Source organism: Agelaius tricolor, unplaced genomic scaffold (genome assembly GCF_023055355.1).
Source record: "Agelaius tricolor isolate 1412-34295 unplaced genomic scaffold, bAgeTri1.0.p SCAF_8, whole genome shotgun sequence".
Taxonomy (NCBI): Eukaryota; Metazoa; Chordata; class Aves; order Passeriformes; family Icteridae; genus Agelaius; species Agelaius tricolor.
In genome coordinates this window covers 37,327,079-37,344,452 of record NW_027269268.1, presented here as the reverse complement: position 1 = coordinate 37,344,452, position 17,374 = coordinate 37,327,079, and the positions used below count along the sequence as shown (strand labels likewise).

Here is a 17,374-nt window from a genome sequence, read left to right as displayed (position 1 = left end):
TTACAGTATGTTGTTAAACTCTGGCTGTGTTGTTCATGTTTGATTCCTTGCTCCCCAAGCAGAGCACTTGTGGCATTGCTTTCCTTTAGTAAAACACACTTGATTTTCTGTAAATACTTACCAGCCCTGAGCTAGTAGGATGGTACACAATGTGCTGAAGGCAGTTTTGAGTGTGGTAGGTAAAATTAGTCTGTGCACTAATGACATTTGAGTTGCTTTTGGCACACAAGTCTGAGTATTTAGGTTTATGCTGGATGTATCTTTATGGCAGCACAAATGATGTTGTAGGGACATGACAAAGTTGATACTAAGCCACATTCTTGCATTGGTACAATGTAGTCTCTTCATTGCAAGAAATGACAAAATATTTCAGTGTCTTTTCTCAGAAGTAATAATTGGCTGGTGACACTAAAGTATATTTTCATATACTTAGAAGGCAAAGGAGTGAAGAGTTAAGAAATTATTTCTTTTCCATTAACTGAAGCTTATGATTTTTTGTCTTGTTTTGTGTTGTATTTGTGTATTAGTGAGGAAAAACATTTATTTAGATATGTTTTAGATTTTTTGTCAATTTGGCACATAGAATCTTTTGTCCTTTTTGATACCACCAAGTAAATTAGCTTCTGTTTTAAAATTATATAAGCATTAATCATGACTCTTTAAAAGTTCTTAAAGGTTTTTGTGGGAAAGTATGCTTATGGGCTTTTTTGTGTAATAACCTACATTAACCAATTCATTAAAATTATTTGGACAGTTGGTCTCTAGATATTAGTTGTATTCAGTCTGTCTTAATTTTGTTTGAATGGTTGCTAAGTGAAATTTTTCATTTGGCTTTTAGTCTTGTGGTGATATTTTTACTTTTAATTCTGCCCAAGATAACATTCTTGTAAATGAGAAATGCATTAATTGTTTAATACAAAATTTTTCCTTTTTGTAAAGAGGAGTTAGCTGATGGATTTCCTGGCAGTTTTCTGGAGAGTGCTGAGTGCTATTTGCAGTGCTAACAATATACTGGTTTTAGGGCAGCAGTTGAAATCTTTTGTGGTATAACGTGGAGCTAGTAAATCACTTTGAGAGAATTTCTGGTATTCTTCTAGCTTATGTTCTTAACATTGCTATAATATAGCAATTATATATAATTATATATTATGTAATATATACATGCTTAACATTTATTTATTATATTTTTTCCTATGTTTTAGGCTCATGAAGGATCTATTAATTAGAACAATTAACCAAAAAAGATTAATAGTAAACACTTTGGCTGTGCAACAGTTTGAGTTCTTAATCTTGATTTTCTTTCAGGAATTTTCATCAGGAGTGTTTGGTCTTTTAAATGTTACACTGTCAAAGATTTTGTGGTGTGGTACCCAGTGTTCTTAACAACTGTAGTGAACATTGGAAAGCTTGCGTGTTGGTGAAGAGAAAATGGCTCATGTAGTTCAGAAATTTGGCTGATGGAGTTCACTGATTTGCATTTTGGCTAAGAGATCTGATTATAAATCCTCCAGATTGGACAGAAACCTCAGTTATATTTCACCATGTGTTTAATCCTATAGGATTAATGCTGTTAGGAATTAATGTCAGAGAAATTGCCAACAATTAGTGAACTTTGATATTGATCTCTGTTCCTCTGCTTGCATATTCCTTCATTCTGTCCTTCTGTCAAGTCAGTCTGGGAGCAGTTGGCATTTCTAGACATTATAAATACATAGATTTAGTAAAATGCTGCCATACAATACAATAATCTTTTAATTTTAATATTGAACTAATGAGATATATGTAAATTTTGTCATGTGGCCAGTACTGTTCTGTGTGAATGTATATGCAGTTACGTCAGTACTGATGAAAGCACTTGCCAGAGTTTTCTGTTCTCTCCCTCCCCAAAGTTTTGCCATGAGCAGGCAGATTGAACATACATACTTTTTAATGGAAGCAGAATTGTTGATAACTGAAAGTGCTTTATACCTGGTGAAGTAGTCTATTTTCTGACAGTATTGTTTTAGCACAGTTTATTATATAGCAGTGTAATGTGTTTAGTTCAGGTAAGGCTAGTTCTTTACAAAGCATGGGAAGATAAGAACCTTTGAAGTGTACAAATTATTTTTACCTTGTAATAATTCCTTTCATAATCAGTAAGGTAGGTTTATATGTTGATGCAGTTAATTTTGTTAGGTCAGCTAATTTAGTTGGGAACAATTTTCTCAGCTTCTAGTTAGATTCATAACAGCTTAGCTAGATCTGAAAATCAGGTTAGAGTAATTCTTGCGCATGTTTCTGTTAAAGGCTACTCCTTTCTCAGATAGCTACAAGAAAATAGAGAAAAAAAACAATCTTTTTCCCTCCACGTAGCAAATGAATGATGAACTGCAGTGTCATAGCATTGACTCAGACATCTGTATTGCTTACTGCTGCCTGAATTCTTTGTTCAGTGGACCTACTGTTTCCTGTGCCAAGCTATTGAAGGTCAGAGGCCAATTGCATTTCCTTCCATGGAATGTAAAATAAAGCAAATGTAGTCTATGGGATGTTGCTTTCCTTCTGTATATTAAGCATTTTAGAATTATTAATTTAATTCTAACCTTGAGGCCCAGAGTCACTCTACACTGTTTTTGCCTCTAAATAAATAAGATCTTAAAGAATAGGAATTTAAATCAAAAGCGAGATTTCACAAAGCTTGTATAAAATTTTATCAGTATTAATGTGACATCTTGACCTGAGGACACAGAAAATATGTTGTCATTCTTCTTAATCATGTACGCAGTGAAAGCTCAGTCTGGTTTCAGATCTACAGATAAGAAACTATTACTATAACTGATATTTGTTGTCTTTTTAGGTATACCAATAACAGTGCCACCACCAGGTAAATTTGCTTAGATTTTTTTTTTCCACGTTTGGTTAAGAGATGAAAACTTAACTGATGTGCAACTTACCAACTTCGTTCAACTTTATAGATAAAGGGTTATGCATACTAAACTATATGTGCATATTTAGGCTCAGTTATTTTGATGCTGGGCAGAAGAGAAATTGTATGAAAATACTGTTGACTAGTGGACCCAATCAGCCAGTTTTCTAGATGTATATTTCCTTCTTTTCTTTAAAATATTTTTTTCTCAGCTATGCAGTAAATAGTTTAGGTTGTTTATTAAGTGTTGTTAGAATTTGCCCTTGCTTTTATATCACCGTATTTTTAAGAATGATAAAGTTTTAATTTGAAGCACTGATAATATGTTTCATATTTTGCCTTTGTCAAACTGAAAAGTAGTTCTTAGTCTTACAAAATAAAACCCATTTACATGGAAACAATTTTTCATTGTTCTCTCTGGGATTTGTTTGCCATGGTATGCTTAGCCTAGTTCTTTTATGTGTTTATGGGTGATAGATTTTTACTTTTTCCCCTCCTTATCCAATTTATTGTTACAGGTTTTCCACCACCACCTGGCGGTCCTCCACCTTCCCTCATACCCACAATAGACAGGTGATTATCTCTTTGAAACCTTACTAAGCAATCTATCAGTATTCTGTAACTGAAATAAATGAATAATACTCTTGCATTGCCCATTGTTTTATGGATTTACATCTGGGAAAGGGGAGACAGCTTCAGATTTTTACAGTAACTTTACAGAAATGTTACTGTTCTCACCTCTCAGCATATTCTGAGTAGGTTACTTGGCCACTTACTAGTTTAGTTATGACACAGTATCGAAATACCAAATTAGTTACAGTTTTGATAGTAAATCCATGCCAAGAGCTAAGGGGATGATAAATAAAGTATTGTTTAGTAGTCTGAAGGCTTGTTTATGTGATCTGTGTACTTTTCAGTTATCATATCCTTTTTTATAGATGTACACAAAAATTTGAGCACAGATTCAGGCCCTCATAAACTATAAGAAATGCCAGAGTTCCACAGAATCCAAATTTGTATTTATATTCTGTTCTAAGTGTTCCGTTGTAACAGGCCTAACCTGTTAGGCTAGGAATTTTTCAATACCATATTTATATGCATTTATATGCACATATCTGTTCCTTTGAAGTTGAAAATTCTGTTAAAATACATGATACGGGAGGATGATGGAAAATCTCTGAGAAAAGCTTTGTATGATTTAATTGAGAAAAAATCCTAACTTAATACATCATATGTGCATTTAAGTAAATTTATTACTTTGTACTGACAGTTGCTGTGGATGAGTGATGCTTCTGATTGTATATATTGTATATAATATATGTATTATATGTATGTAGCTGTTTATTGAAGGAGGTAGCTTTGTTGCTGAAGCTGAGTTTTAACATGTATCTTTAACATGCTGAAACTGGTTTTGCACATACATTCCACAGTGGGCATTCTTCTGGCTATGATGGTCGTCCTGTTCGTGCATTTTCATATGGCAGTGGTAAGTAAGCAAGTTTGCTGGCTTTGGAAATTTTGGCCAGTGTGATACCAAATTGTTTGATACACTTATGAGGATTTTAGCTAGAAGACTAAACAGGTCCTATCACTATTTCATTATGAAAGCTCATTGCTGACCATTGTAAATAGATACATGCTGTTGCAAATTTAAGTACTATTGGTAAATACTGTTGTTTTGCTTATTAATTTATATACTGGATATCTTTTCCTGCTGCTTTTGCAGAACTGTGATTTTGAAGCATTATATACTATAATATGGACTGCAAGTCAGGGAGAATTTTTCAAGGCTTTAAAACAGGAGAACTGTTGACATATCATCAGAATTTTAATTACTAAGAGCAATCATTCAGAAATCCTGATGATGTACATCTCCTTTGAAAAACCATTTATCCAACACACTATAACCTTCAGCTATACTATTATAAAGTCTTTTTTTTTTTTTTTTTAATTACTGTTATGGGGGAAGAAAAATCTGATGCTGGAAAACTTGACTTCATGTTTTTTTCCATAAAAGTGAAATAAGACTGAACTAAAATAAAAGCTTCATCATGTGCCACCAAATGGGCATCCACAGAATGTATGCTGAGTTTAGAACTGTTACCTAGCTTCTTGACCCAAAGGAGAAAATAAGAAGATAAAGTAGATAGAATTACAAAATTATTTGGGTTAGAAGGAATCATCAAAGATTATCTATCTCAAGCCTCCCTGCCATGGGCAAGAATACCTTTCACTAGATGAGTTTGCTCAAAGTCTTGTCCAACCTGGCCTTGAACACTTCTGATGGTTGGGCATTCCCAACTTCTCTGGGCAACCCATGCCCCACCACCATCATCGTAAAGAATTTCTCTCTTATGTCCAATCTAAACCTTCCATTTCTCAGAGTAAAACCTTAGCCCCTTGTCCTGTCACTACAGGCCCTGGCAAAAGGTCTCTCTCCATCTTTATTTCTTATAAGTCCCTTTGCAGTACTGAAAAGCCGCAATAAGGTGTGCCTAGAGCCTTTTCTCCTCCAGGATGAACAACCTGAACAACACAGGAGAGATGTTCCAGCTCTCTGATAATTTTTCATGGCCCTCCTCTGGACCTGCTATAACGTATCTTTGTTGTACTGGGGTCCCAAGAGCTGGATACAAGACTCCAGGTGGAATCTCATGAGGGCACACAAAGAACCACCTCCCACCAACCTGCTGGCCACTCCTCCTTTTGATGCAACCAGGATACAAGTGGCTTCCCGGGCTGCAAACTCACACTGCTGGCTCATGTTTAATTTTTGCCCACCAGTATCCCCAGGCCCTTCTCTGCAGGATTGCTTTGAATCAGTTCATTGCCGGTTTGAGGTGGATTGAGGACTCACCCTAATGCAGGACCTTGCATGTTGACAGTTACTACTTCTGCCTTCAGTACATCTGCCATCCTGCCCCAAGCCTCGTGCCTTTTCTTTCAGCTAAATTCTGTTGCCTTGCTCCTAGTTCCTTTGAACCCCAGCTGGTGAGAGGAGAAATTGTAGGGGAAGTTTTGTCCATTTCTGAGATCTGTGATGTTCAGCACAGATCAAATATTCAGCAAATCTCTTTCCCAAATGTTCTGAAGTTTTAAGCATGGCTATACAAAGTGACATTTTGTAATGGCTCTCAATTTCTTGAAGTTGTAGCAGTTCATGGAGTAAAAAGCAGTACTTTTGACATTGTAAGGATCCTCATCAGTTACCAAATGTTTGCTTTCATGCATTGGAAGCTTGTTGTGTTTTCAAGAATTCTTGGAAAAGAATTCATAAACATCGGCTTTTACACAGACTTCTTTTTTAGCAGTAATTTAATTGTGTTTTAGCAAAAAGGTAAAACCTGAGATGTACACCTAAAGCCATGCAGAGTATCATAAGGAAAGCAGTCTTACTAACACATACTAATGTATGTATGTGGCATCTATTACATAGTCTCCAGTGTAGAGTGTTTTTCACTTTGGTGTCTCTTTTGTTAGAATTTTCTATTCTGTCAAATATTGTCAGGGACATAAGAATATTTCCAAGTTTCATGTTGACCTTTAGAGATGATGGCATGCTTGTGTTGTTGCAGTACCAGTCCTAAAGGATGACTGTTACCTTGATCTTGCCAACATTGAATTTTAACTTCATCAGCAGGATTAAAATATTGTTTTCCTTTATATGATTATGGAGACCAAGGAGCACAGTCCACTCCTATCCTTCCCAGTGTGCTTCCAGTGTATCTTGTATCCCTGTTGCAGCAAAAGCTTTCATATTTGCTGCACAAAGCAATTATCTGTCTCAAAGCTGTCTGTGTCATAGGGATTTTTGAATCTGTAGAGACTCAGTGGCATTTTATCACTGTTGCTCATCTCTTAGTGAAAAATGTTTTCCTAGTCAGCATCATACTGTCGCAGTCCCTGTTGTGCAGTGTGATCACTGGTCAGTGTTTAGCAGTGCTGTCTGTGAATCAGAACCTGGGGACATTGAGAGCTCCACAGCGCAGCTGGGTGCAGACATCATTGCAATTTACAATCACTAGGTATATTTATTTAATAGTTGCTTTGGATGATAGCACTGAATCTCCAACCTATTGTCTTCTTTGACAGTCTGTGCATTTCCTAGCTTTGTCAAAATTGCAGGGGAAGATGTGCAAATGGAACACATTGCAAAAAGTAGCAGTCTTGATTAAGGTACTAGCCCTTCTGCCTATCCAAATTCCTCAGCTTATGCTTTGATGTATTTGATGTCTTGCTGTCAGTTGGCTTTCCCATTGCAGACCCTTTAGGAAGATTACATAGTAAAGTAATAACTTATAACTTCAAGAATGTCTGTTTTGGTTTTGTGCTCTTCCACCGCATCAATGTGGTTTAGTGCACTTGCACTTAAATCCTTTCACAATTCAGTGCTACGTCTGCCATCATATCTTTGGCTTTGCTTGAGCTGCCTTTGATCAGCCACTGAAGTGCTTTCCATCGTATGCTTGTTTGCTTTTTCCTCAAGTAGTTCTCTGGTCTGTGCTCTAAATGTTCTTTAAATCTTAGGAACTTGCAAGACATTTCGCATTACAGAAACAGTTTAAGAGTCAGTATTTTTTGAGGCACAAGCAAGAAGTATTAAATAGTTTGCTTTATGCTGTGAAGCTTTAAGTTTTTACAGTATCTCCAAAACTGGGCTCATGTCTCCAAAACTAATAATTATTCAAAGCTCTCCTTCTGTTTTAAAAATAAAATCAGAGTTAAAATCAGAGTTTTTGAAGTGTCTTCCTTCTTGTAGAAATTATTGGAATAATCCATGTAGAAATAACAGAAGTGACAAATTATTTCATTCAATGTAGTAAAAGCAGAACACCAGTTCATACTAGAAAGTAAGCTTCTTGTGTGTTGTGAATAATTCCTGGTGAAAATCTAGATATAAAAATGTGTAGTGTGTCAAATTACTGTTTTATCTCATGTAACTGGGGAGAAATACTTCTGTCTGATGAGAGTTATTCAAGATGTGATGGAATATCCCAAAATTTATTGTAAAAGTTTGTACTACCATTAATAATTGGTTTGTAGTATACGTTTAAAGTTAAGTTTAAGTTTAAACTTTAGATCAGAATACACTGACAGCCAGTGTCTCATACCATACGTGTGTTGTTGACATAGTGGCAAGTCAAGGAAATTAGCAGTCTTTTAAGTCCAGCTGTTTTTTTTGCTATTTCTGGCTGCTTTCCTTCGACGAATTTCAGGTCTTGGCAGCATAATGAGCAGCATAATATTGTATTAGGACATTTTTATCTGTTAACCCTTCATTTTGCTTGTAGACCTGAAGTTAAACAGTGTCAAGCATTTTATTAGAGGCAAAACCTTGTATAAATGTTTTTTTAACAATTGTAATACTTTTAATTGCAAATGTATTTTAACAATGAATTGGTTTTTTCGTGCTCCGCTGCCTGCTCTAAAGGTCTTTTGTATTCCTCCTCTGAACGCTTGGCAAACTGCTCTCTTAAGCTTCTGCCAAAGCTTTCTGGGGCAGGCATACCCAGACATTACAGGCAAGGCAGTCTGAACTTAGCTGTCAGCAGAAGCCACTGGTTTTATAACCCAACAGTATTAAGCACAGCACCAGTAACACACTTTACAATGTAGATATTTATGTTAATTGTACTGTTAATCTCTTTGTGACACCATGAAGTCAAGTAAATATTGTTCTCGTGTTATAGATGATGAAGTGGAGCTCAAAACAAACGATTTATTGAAAGTTAGGAAAGCTAGCAAGGCAGATAAGCAGAAAGGGAGAAGTCCTCAGTACTGTAAGTCCGCTAGAGAGTGCTGTTTCCAGCTAAATACTCAGCCCTTGTTTTTTCCTTTACAGGATGCGTTCACGGGACTTCTGGCGAGGGAGGGCAGGACAGAACAATTGGGGCATTAAATACAGCAGTTCTGTATTACACTGAAGTTGGCAAAAAGCAGTGGAGAAGCATTCCTTCTCCCCATTGCTAGCTATCTAAAAAAGGTTGGGAGACAGTGTTAAGACTTCCTTCTTAACATCTTAACATGTCACTTCTAGATTAAGACTACGCTTGATTTTCTTAAACTGTTACATTTTAGTGGTATTAGTGTTTGTGCTGAGTATTCATAAATGTTATCTTACAGAGCACAAGTAGGAGCATTATTTCTTCTCCCCAGAGTGAATTTATTTCTTAAGCTCCTTTTACATCCGTAATCAGAAAAGTATGACAAAGCACAGTATAGAATATAAATTACTGAATGACAACTTCATAGCTAACATTGTATTTTAAATACAATGATTTTAAAGTACAAGAGATAAAAATAATAGCATTTAACTACAAGGCTGGAAGTGTCCTTTTTCTGAACTATATTTTCAGAGCACTTGAGTTTCAAACGCAGTTTTGTTTTCCAATTGTTTTTGTTTTGTTGTTCCCCAAAAATAAAGCCATTTGATCACATAGAATCAGATTCTTTGAGCAAGTATTTGCACAATTTTTTTTCCCCCAAAAGTGTTTAGACAGTCTTTGGGGTATGGTTTTGTACATCCTCATAAGAAGTATTTAAATGAGTGCCAGAAGCTTTTGTGATAATCATGGAAAAAAATGCAGTGTTTGGTTAGCATTAAGTGAAAGGGGAAGATTCAAAAATGTAATTGGAGAAAATCGACAAATGTGTTTTCATGCATTAGTTTCCATATGATATTTGATTTTAATCTTTCTAATAACTACATCTCTTTCTTTAGTCACCTTTCCACACCCTGCAGGTTCTGCACCCTCATGGTCTAGTCTTCTGGACACCAGCAAACAGTGGGATTACTATGCACGAAGAGAGAAGGATAGGGAACGTGAGAGAGAGAGATCCCGAGATCGGGATCGCGACCGGGACCGGGACCGAGACAGAGATCGGGACCGTACCAGAGACAGGGAAAGGGACCGAGATCACAGTCCATCTTCAAGTGCGTTCAACAGGTCAGTACAGTGTCCTAAACGTGCTGGAGCTCTGCTCAAAACCCTTGTCTCTGTTAAACAGGGTACTTCAACATTCAGCTTTAGTGTTCTGCTGCATGGTCCAAAGAGCTGGGTGGTGTGGCTTCTTCACCTTCACCCTTTTCTCTTGGAAACTATAATTCTAAATTTCCACATGTAAAACAGAAGCAGGAAGAAAGGACAGTATACATCCAAATTGGTCATAGTGCTTTACAAGTTAAAGGTGATTTAAGTCTTGAGAATATCTGAAATATTCATCTCTTTTTGACATCAGTAGGTTTAGAAAAAATCTACAGAAAAATATATAGAAATACTAAATTAATTTTAGTTGCCAGTTTGGTACTAAGAGCAATGTGTTGCAACATTTGACCTTAATTAATGATAATAAATACCCGCTGTTAACCTGTTGTTAAAAATGGCTGGATAATAATCTCTCCTCTCTTATTTAAAACTTTTATTTCAAGGTTAAGAACTTTAATTTTGATTTAGATGATGAAAATCATGTCAGATAAATTTATTCAGCTAATTGCTTTTTTTAAAAAAGCTGCAACTGTTCTGTGGTTCATGTGCTCAAGCACAAAGCATTTAATGTTGAGTTCACTATGGCTCCATAGAACAGAGGTCTATTGGTTAGCCAGATTTTTCTAAATTTCCTCTGCTTGTTATCTGCTAAGCTTTTTGGGGTAAATATCTGACGCTTTTTTCTCAGTGTTCATTGTTATGTTTAAAATTTGCAGAATCTATATGTTAGCTATTAGGCAGATTGTTTTTACTAATGGTTTTAAGCCAAAGGGAGAGCATTGAGAGTCAACATTTCTGTGGTTGAGATGACATTTTTGCATGATGATTGTCAGCTGAAGACCCAAACTGGATGCAGGCTGGGGGATTTTCCATGTATGCTGGTGTGGTGATGTCCTCTCCTGTGGGCATGTGCTTCGTTCCAGGGTCAGTTTCTTAGGGCTAAAGACCTATCTAAACATCTGTTTCTCAGACAGCTTGATTGAAGGCCAGAAAGAGCCCTGGTCATTCAAGGGTGCTTGAAATGAACCTTAATAGCTTCCAGGCCTCAAGAAATCTCTGTGCTGCTGCCAGAGTTATCTGTAAAGGAGGGGGAAGAGCAGGCCTCGACTTTTTTATGTGACTAAATTATCCACCATCTGTAGCAAAGCTGTTGCCACATGGCTGTATAAGAAAATGGGAGGCCCTTAACTGGGATAAGTTACTTGGTTTGGGAATCACAGAAGAGGTGTGAGAGGCTTAAGAAAGAACATGCAGATATAATATTTCTTAAGAAGGTTTATTTTCAATTCTGTGCACTTATGAAAATAAAATGAATGGAACTGTGAGGAAGAGAACATGAGCTATTTTAAAGACTGCACAGATTTATAGCTTTTATTTATTTTCCCAAAGTTTAAACTTTGATCAAGTGGTATTTTGGTGGAGTTTGTAGTAAGCATCAGGTTTATCATTTTACTGCTCAGAAATTACGGCTTTCAATGCTTTTAGCAGTTATTTTCCAGATGAATAGTGTGTGGTTTTGTTACAACATTTCTTAAAAATATCGGAAAATAGGATTATTTTTGTTCTATTATAACCAAAATGTGGTTTAAAAATGAACTTTCAGCTGTCTTTATAGTCTGTTCTGCTTTTATCCTGCTATCCTCAGAGAAAAGTGTGCATTTTCACAATGCATCTCACTCTGCCCCCTTGAGAAGATGCCATTATTTTTGGACTGTTTCCCTTCTGCAAAGGTTGGGACTTTGTTTGTTTGGGTTTTTTTGTTTTGTTTTTATTTTGGTAGTTTCAAGTCAATTAGTTACCACTGCAAATGTAGACATTGGAATTTGATTGATCTGTTACTGTATTGTGGTTCTTCCTCAGCAATTTGAAAAATTAAAAAAAAAAACCAGAAAAACAAACCCCAGCAACTGTGTTTCTAAAGTCCTGGAATTTAATAATCTCATGCAGAAGAGCAGATGAGGATCTGCCTGGCTGGATTGCAGCTTTATAGGATTTGGTGTTCTGGTGGTCAACAAACTGAAAAAGACTCCACGATCAGTGTGCAATAAAGGTCAAAAGCATTGAGCAGCATTAGAGTGTTCCTGAAAGCTCTTGTCTTGGCAAACTGATTTTTTGCTTTACTAAGAAAAGTTGTTTATTTTCATCAGACACACTTACAAGCTGTCATGGTTCTTTAGTAGTTTGCCAAAATAAGGTTTAAAAGGGAGTATCAGTAATATTTTTAACCTTTTCTATAGTGTTTTAAAATAACTGGGTAATGGAACAAATGCAGAGTGTGAGTTACCATTAAGGGCTTTGGATCTCTTTGAAACCAAGCTGTAAGTCTACAAGTAGCCAAGCTTATCAGAAGTTAGTGTTAGGCATTCAAATTGTAACTTTTTAATTAGATACTGACCATGAAAATATTAGTTTTGTGAAACAATATGAGATATGGGAGGAAGCTGCGGTTGCACAGAAAGGCTGGGGAGTCTCCAACCATGGAGATACCCTGAAGCTGTCTGGACATGGTACTGGTCAGCTGGTCCTGATGGCCCTGCTTTAGCTGGGGTTTGGTCCTGATGACCTCCACTCATGCCTTCCAACCTCAGTTTTTGTGCCATTTGAGCACAAATGTGCTTTTCACAATTTGATCAGATTACTCTCAGATCTGAGGTTATAAATGCATTATAAAGTCAATGAAGTTGTATTACTCAGTGGCAAATCATAATTTTGAGTTCAGTAGTTGTAGCTGTAGTTTTCCTGGTTTTGATGTGTGAATATTTTTCATGTCCCTCAAAAAAGCAGAATTTTCTATTGAGTGGCTAATGTTTCTCTACAGTGTCTTAAATTACTAATTTCTGACATTTGCTTAATGATGTAATCATACAAGTTTTCATAAAAAGACTAGTGCTGTTGCTTCAGGTGTTCCCCCTTCTCCCTGAGTTTTCATGCATAGCTGTAATAATCATTAATATAATATCCTCACTTGGGAAATGGCCAGAGGATCCAGGTTGTGGCAGATGAAAGGGGTTGATCTCAGTTCTCACTGCTCCAGGACGTGTGAAATCTCGGTAGGCTTGAGCTGTTCTCCCTGTGTGATCTGTCTGATCCCTTCTGCTGCTACAGGGACCTCAGGAAGATAATTTCTTTCATGATATATGTTGGCAGAGACAGAAACACTTGCTTGTCGTTAGGTCAACAGTATCTAAATTGTTACTGATTTTACTGCTTTAGAAAGACTGGTTACATTGTGCCTTTCTTTAGAACTTGGTGGGGATCTCCCAAACTATGGTTAGGGCAGACTTCGTGGGATGTATAAATAATTACACTGAGGTAATTTGTATTGAAGTTGCACTCCTAAATGATGCTGGGTAGGATTTTCTTAGAGAAATGATGAAATGATCATGCCTTTTTAAGCTATGCTCTAATGTACCATTTGAATTGTGTTGGCTGACAATGGACTTTGGAGTTTTCTTGGTTTTGTTTTTTTTTAGATTTCAGTAAACTCTTAGAACTGCCCTTTCCATCAAGCCAAAATATGAAAATATGTTTTTAAGTAAAGCCTTTGAATTCTTGTCTAACCTGTGATATTTAGGGGTTTTTACCAACATTGTGGCAGGGCAGCATTTCATGGCAATCCTAGAGAGAAGTAGAAGTAGAGACTAGTGAAAAATTAATTCCAAAAGCAACCCAAACATTTAGTATATTTTACTCTTTGTACTTAGTATTTCCTTTTCTTGAGGTGAGTGTAAGGAAGTAGATAACTGTACCAAAATCTAATTTTAATTTACCTAAATTGTATAATAGTCCAAAAGTGTGCTGATAAGCGTTGAATGTTTCAACACTGATCCGAAAAAATTACTGAAGTTTATGTAGGATTGTATTTCCTTCACAGTTAGATACCGGTTCAAGCTAACAGCTTGATAACTCCTATATAAACTTAATGGGGCACTGTTGTATTCTTTCTTCTTTCATTTTTAATGAAAAATTTCCTTTCAAAACTGCATTAACTGCACAAGTCTAGTGTATAACATGAAGAACTTTATTGTCCTTTAAGCACTAGAACTCATGTAGACACCCAGAAGCAATATTAAGATTTTCCAATATTAAGATTTTTTCCTGATTTAGCTTGTTATTGTTATACTCCTTGGTCTTACTGTCCTGAAAATCTCTTCTTTCTGAATCAGTGATGAAGAACGCTACAGATACAGAGACTATGCAGAGAGGGGCTACGACCGCCATAGGACAAGCAGAGAGAAAGAAGACAGACACAGAGACAGGAGGCACAGAGAGAAAGAAGAGACTCGACACAAGTCATCTCGAAGGTTTGATTTCTCTTTTTTTAATAGGATATGAAAGACTTGCCCAGTTTAAAAAAAGGAAAAAAAAAGAAGAAGTAAACTTTAAAAGAACCCCAAACAAACAGGAGTTTTGTGGAAAGATTGTAAACACTTGAATGTGTTACTTGGAACAAGTCTGCCGTATAAAACATGGACAGACAAGAAGCAATACTGAACCTGGGTAACCTCGTATTGAGTGACAGTCAGTATGTGAACAGAAATTAGGACACTGGGGAAAGAAGGGTAAAAATGGTGAGTCAGAAAGGGGTGGAATGAAGCTGACATTCAGCAGCATGAACAGAACAACTCAATAGTCATTCTCAGTAAGTAAATTAATCCTTGCAGTCATTTGATAGAAATTGTTCTACCTGACCCATTTTAAGTTAGAAATAAAAGTTAAGTCCAGATAATGGGGTCAACAAGAATGTCAAATTATTAAGGAATGCCAATAGGTACATGACATTGTTAAAAGTCTTGCTACTAGAATATGGGTTACAAATGGGAAAAATCATTCTATTTTCCCCCAGAAAAGTACAGGATGGATAGATGTATGTTCCATTCCAGGAAAAATTCAGTTCAATAACAAGCACTCAAAAAACTCTGAGTTGGGAGCAGATGCCAGTTTTCAAATATGAATGCAGAAGCTGTTTTTTGGTACTTTGTAATGAAATAGGGCCTGAAGTGTCAAGTGTTTGAGGCATGTTTTCTCTCTATTTAGTAACAGCCGACGTCGTCATGACAGTGAAGAAGGGGATAGCCACAGAAGGCACAAACACAAGAAGTCCAAAAGAAGCAAAGAAGGAAAAGAAGCCAGTGGTGAACCTGCTCCTGAACAGGAAAACACTGAAGCTGCCCCTGTGGAATAGGCTTGTGTGATTTTTTTTGCCTACTTGCATATATATTAGTGCCAGAAATAGATTACTATAAATCTTGTTATTTTTCTGGGAATTATAATAATTTGCTCTTAATCTTGTTCTGTTAGTTTGAAATCAAAGGTTACTTTGGTTTTTTTTGAAAATAAAAGAACGAATTTTTCATGTTAAGATTCTTGGACTGACTTTGTCTTTTAAGAAACAGTGAAACAGTGAGAAAACATCTTACATCTAGAGGCTTATGCTCTTACAATATAAGTAGGGCTTAAATTCTTTGTATTAAATTGTCTCCTTTTTTCATAAGCCAACGGGAAGGTCATTCTTTTACTGACTTTAGAAGCAGTGTGCATTCATTTTATTATATACCCAACATCTGGAACAGTGTGGGTTTAGCATAGCTTTTGGAGACTTATTTGGAAAGGTCATCCTTTACTACAGGGACACACAGGAACTGCAGGCTCTTCAAAAGCCTTGTAATAACGTGAAGCAAAAAAAAAAACAACAGGGAAAGTGGGAAAGGTGCCGATTGTTCTTAGTTGAATGGAACACTGAGCATGGTGATGATACACGTGGTAATTATGTCTGGTTTGTGTGGGTGCATAAGGATGAATTAAGCTGGATAATCGTCCCTGCTGCTTTTCAGTGGCTTAAGAGAGAGTTCATTTTAGTCTTTGTTCTAGGGGAACAGCTGCCCTTAACATGATAAAGATTAACAAACATATCCTCTTCCCACTGTAGGCTTGTGAGATAAAAACAAGACTGTGGAACATGAGTAATTTGCAGAGAAAGACAAAGGACTATTTTAAAAGACATATAAGATCATCATCACTTTCAGATTTACTTCATGCAGAACAGTATCAAGTGTGATTGATAAGGCAGTTCCACAAAAATTTTACTGCTATTCAAAAGACTTACTTGATGGCATTAGCAGAGTGCAGTGTATTTCCTTAAAAGTAATAGTCTATATAAAAATTCCAGATTTAATAGTATTAATCAGAACAAACCAGGGAAACGAGGTAATTTGGTTTTGGATGAAAATAATGTCTGTACAAGTACACAGTTACAATTATTTTTAATAATTTTAGAAATTTCATTCACAGTTTTACAGACTAACAAACAGTACTTGAAAGTCTTGAAAATACCAGCTTCATGCTGACCATGAAAAGGTACACATAATCAAAGTGCTATTAATGTGTTGGATAAAAACCTTCACCTGATTATTGCAACTAGAAAAATTGCAAGAAATATTTCCATTAGTAATTCAAGGTTTTCTTTTTGTAAATCAAAATAAAGTGGGTGAGCAGAAGCTGTTGCTCCTTAAATTCCATTATTATTATTATAACGCATTAAATAGATATATAGGTATGTATAAAAAACAACAAAAAACCCTTAAGAACACAGGGAAGGAAGGACTTAAGTCTGTAGCTTGGATCACTCTGAAGTGATTTTTCTGACGGGTGTCACTGCTTTGCCTAAACTTGACTTTTCTTGACATGCAGGTTGAAATTTCACAAACCTTTTCTTTATAAATACATACTTTACTCCCCAAAAAAAGCAAAGACTGGTGTTCCTTTTTTTTTTAAATGTTTTCCCCATGTTAAGATACTTATCACACTCTCCATGAAGACTTGTTTTATAAAAATGTGCCAGGCCAGGACACAATTGTGAGAGTAATTTTTCCTTTTAGTTCTTTGAGCATCCTTGCCAAGCAGGCATGCATCATTCCTGATGTGTTCCTGCCATTGACAGCAAGGAGGATGTCACCGCATCTGAAAAAATAAATGCAAGACATCAATTAAACAAGGTGACTTCTTATCTTAAATGTTTTCAAATGCCAAAGCACATCCTTAAGCTGGGGGAAGGGGTAGAAATGAGTATTATGGCTCCTTCTCTGGCTAACTACTGTTCATGAATAAGGGGATAAACCAGGTGAAACTATTTCACTTGTTTGGGTTTCTTACAAATTTATAATTAATTCAACATATTTGAAAGAAAACATGATATACTTCTTCTGACATTCATTCTGGTAATTCATCATCACAGAATCATAGAAGGGCTTCAGGTGAAGGGAATTCAAAGATAATCCAGTTCCAATCCTTGCTCTGGCCAGGGACACCTTCTACTAGACCAGGTTGCTCAAAGTCCCAGCCAGCCTGTCATTGAGTAAGTACGAGGCATCCACAACTCTGGGCAACCTGTTCCAGTGCCTCACCACCCTCACATTAAATAATTTCTTTTTAATATCTGGTCTAAAACTACTGTATTTCAGTTTAAAGCCATTGTCCCTTGTCC

General features: G+C 36.2%; 2 protein-coding genes across 6 annotated transcripts in view; one reads left to right on the top strand and one right to left on the bottom strand.

The window, feature by feature from the left end:
* Positions 1 to 15,253, top strand: part of FIP1L1 (factor interacting with PAPOLA and CPSF1) — a 37,341-nt gene extending 22,088 nt beyond the window's left edge. For all 4 annotated transcript variants that reach the window (XM_071432387.1, XM_071432386.1, XM_071432389.1 and 1 more), the window contains 6 exons: positions 2,837 to 2,863; positions 3,424 to 3,478; positions 4,336 to 4,391; positions 9,627 to 9,852; positions 14,058 to 14,195; positions 14,929 to 15,253. In XM_071432387.1, coding sequence (XP_071288488.1) covers positions 2,837 to 2,863; positions 3,424 to 3,478; positions 4,336 to 4,391; positions 9,627 to 9,852; positions 14,058 to 14,195; positions 14,929 to 15,076 — 650 coding nt within the window. In that variant the 3' untranslated portion in view covers positions 15,077 to 15,253. The remainder of the gene's footprint in view (positions 1 to 2,836; positions 2,864 to 3,423; positions 3,479 to 4,335; positions 4,392 to 9,626; positions 9,853 to 14,057; positions 14,196 to 14,928) is intronic.
* Positions 15,254 to 16,137: 884 nt separating this feature from the next.
* Positions 16,138 to 17,374, bottom strand: part of LNX1 (ligand of numb-protein X 1) — a 119,539-nt gene continuing 118,302 nt past the window's right edge. For both annotated transcript variants that reach the window (XM_071432382.1, XM_071432384.1), the window contains one exon: positions 16,138 to 16,851. In XM_071432382.1, the coding sequence (XP_071288483.1) occupies positions 16,716 to 16,851 (136 nt within the window). In that variant the 3' untranslated portion in view covers positions 16,138 to 16,715. The remainder of the gene's footprint in view (positions 16,852 to 17,374) is intronic.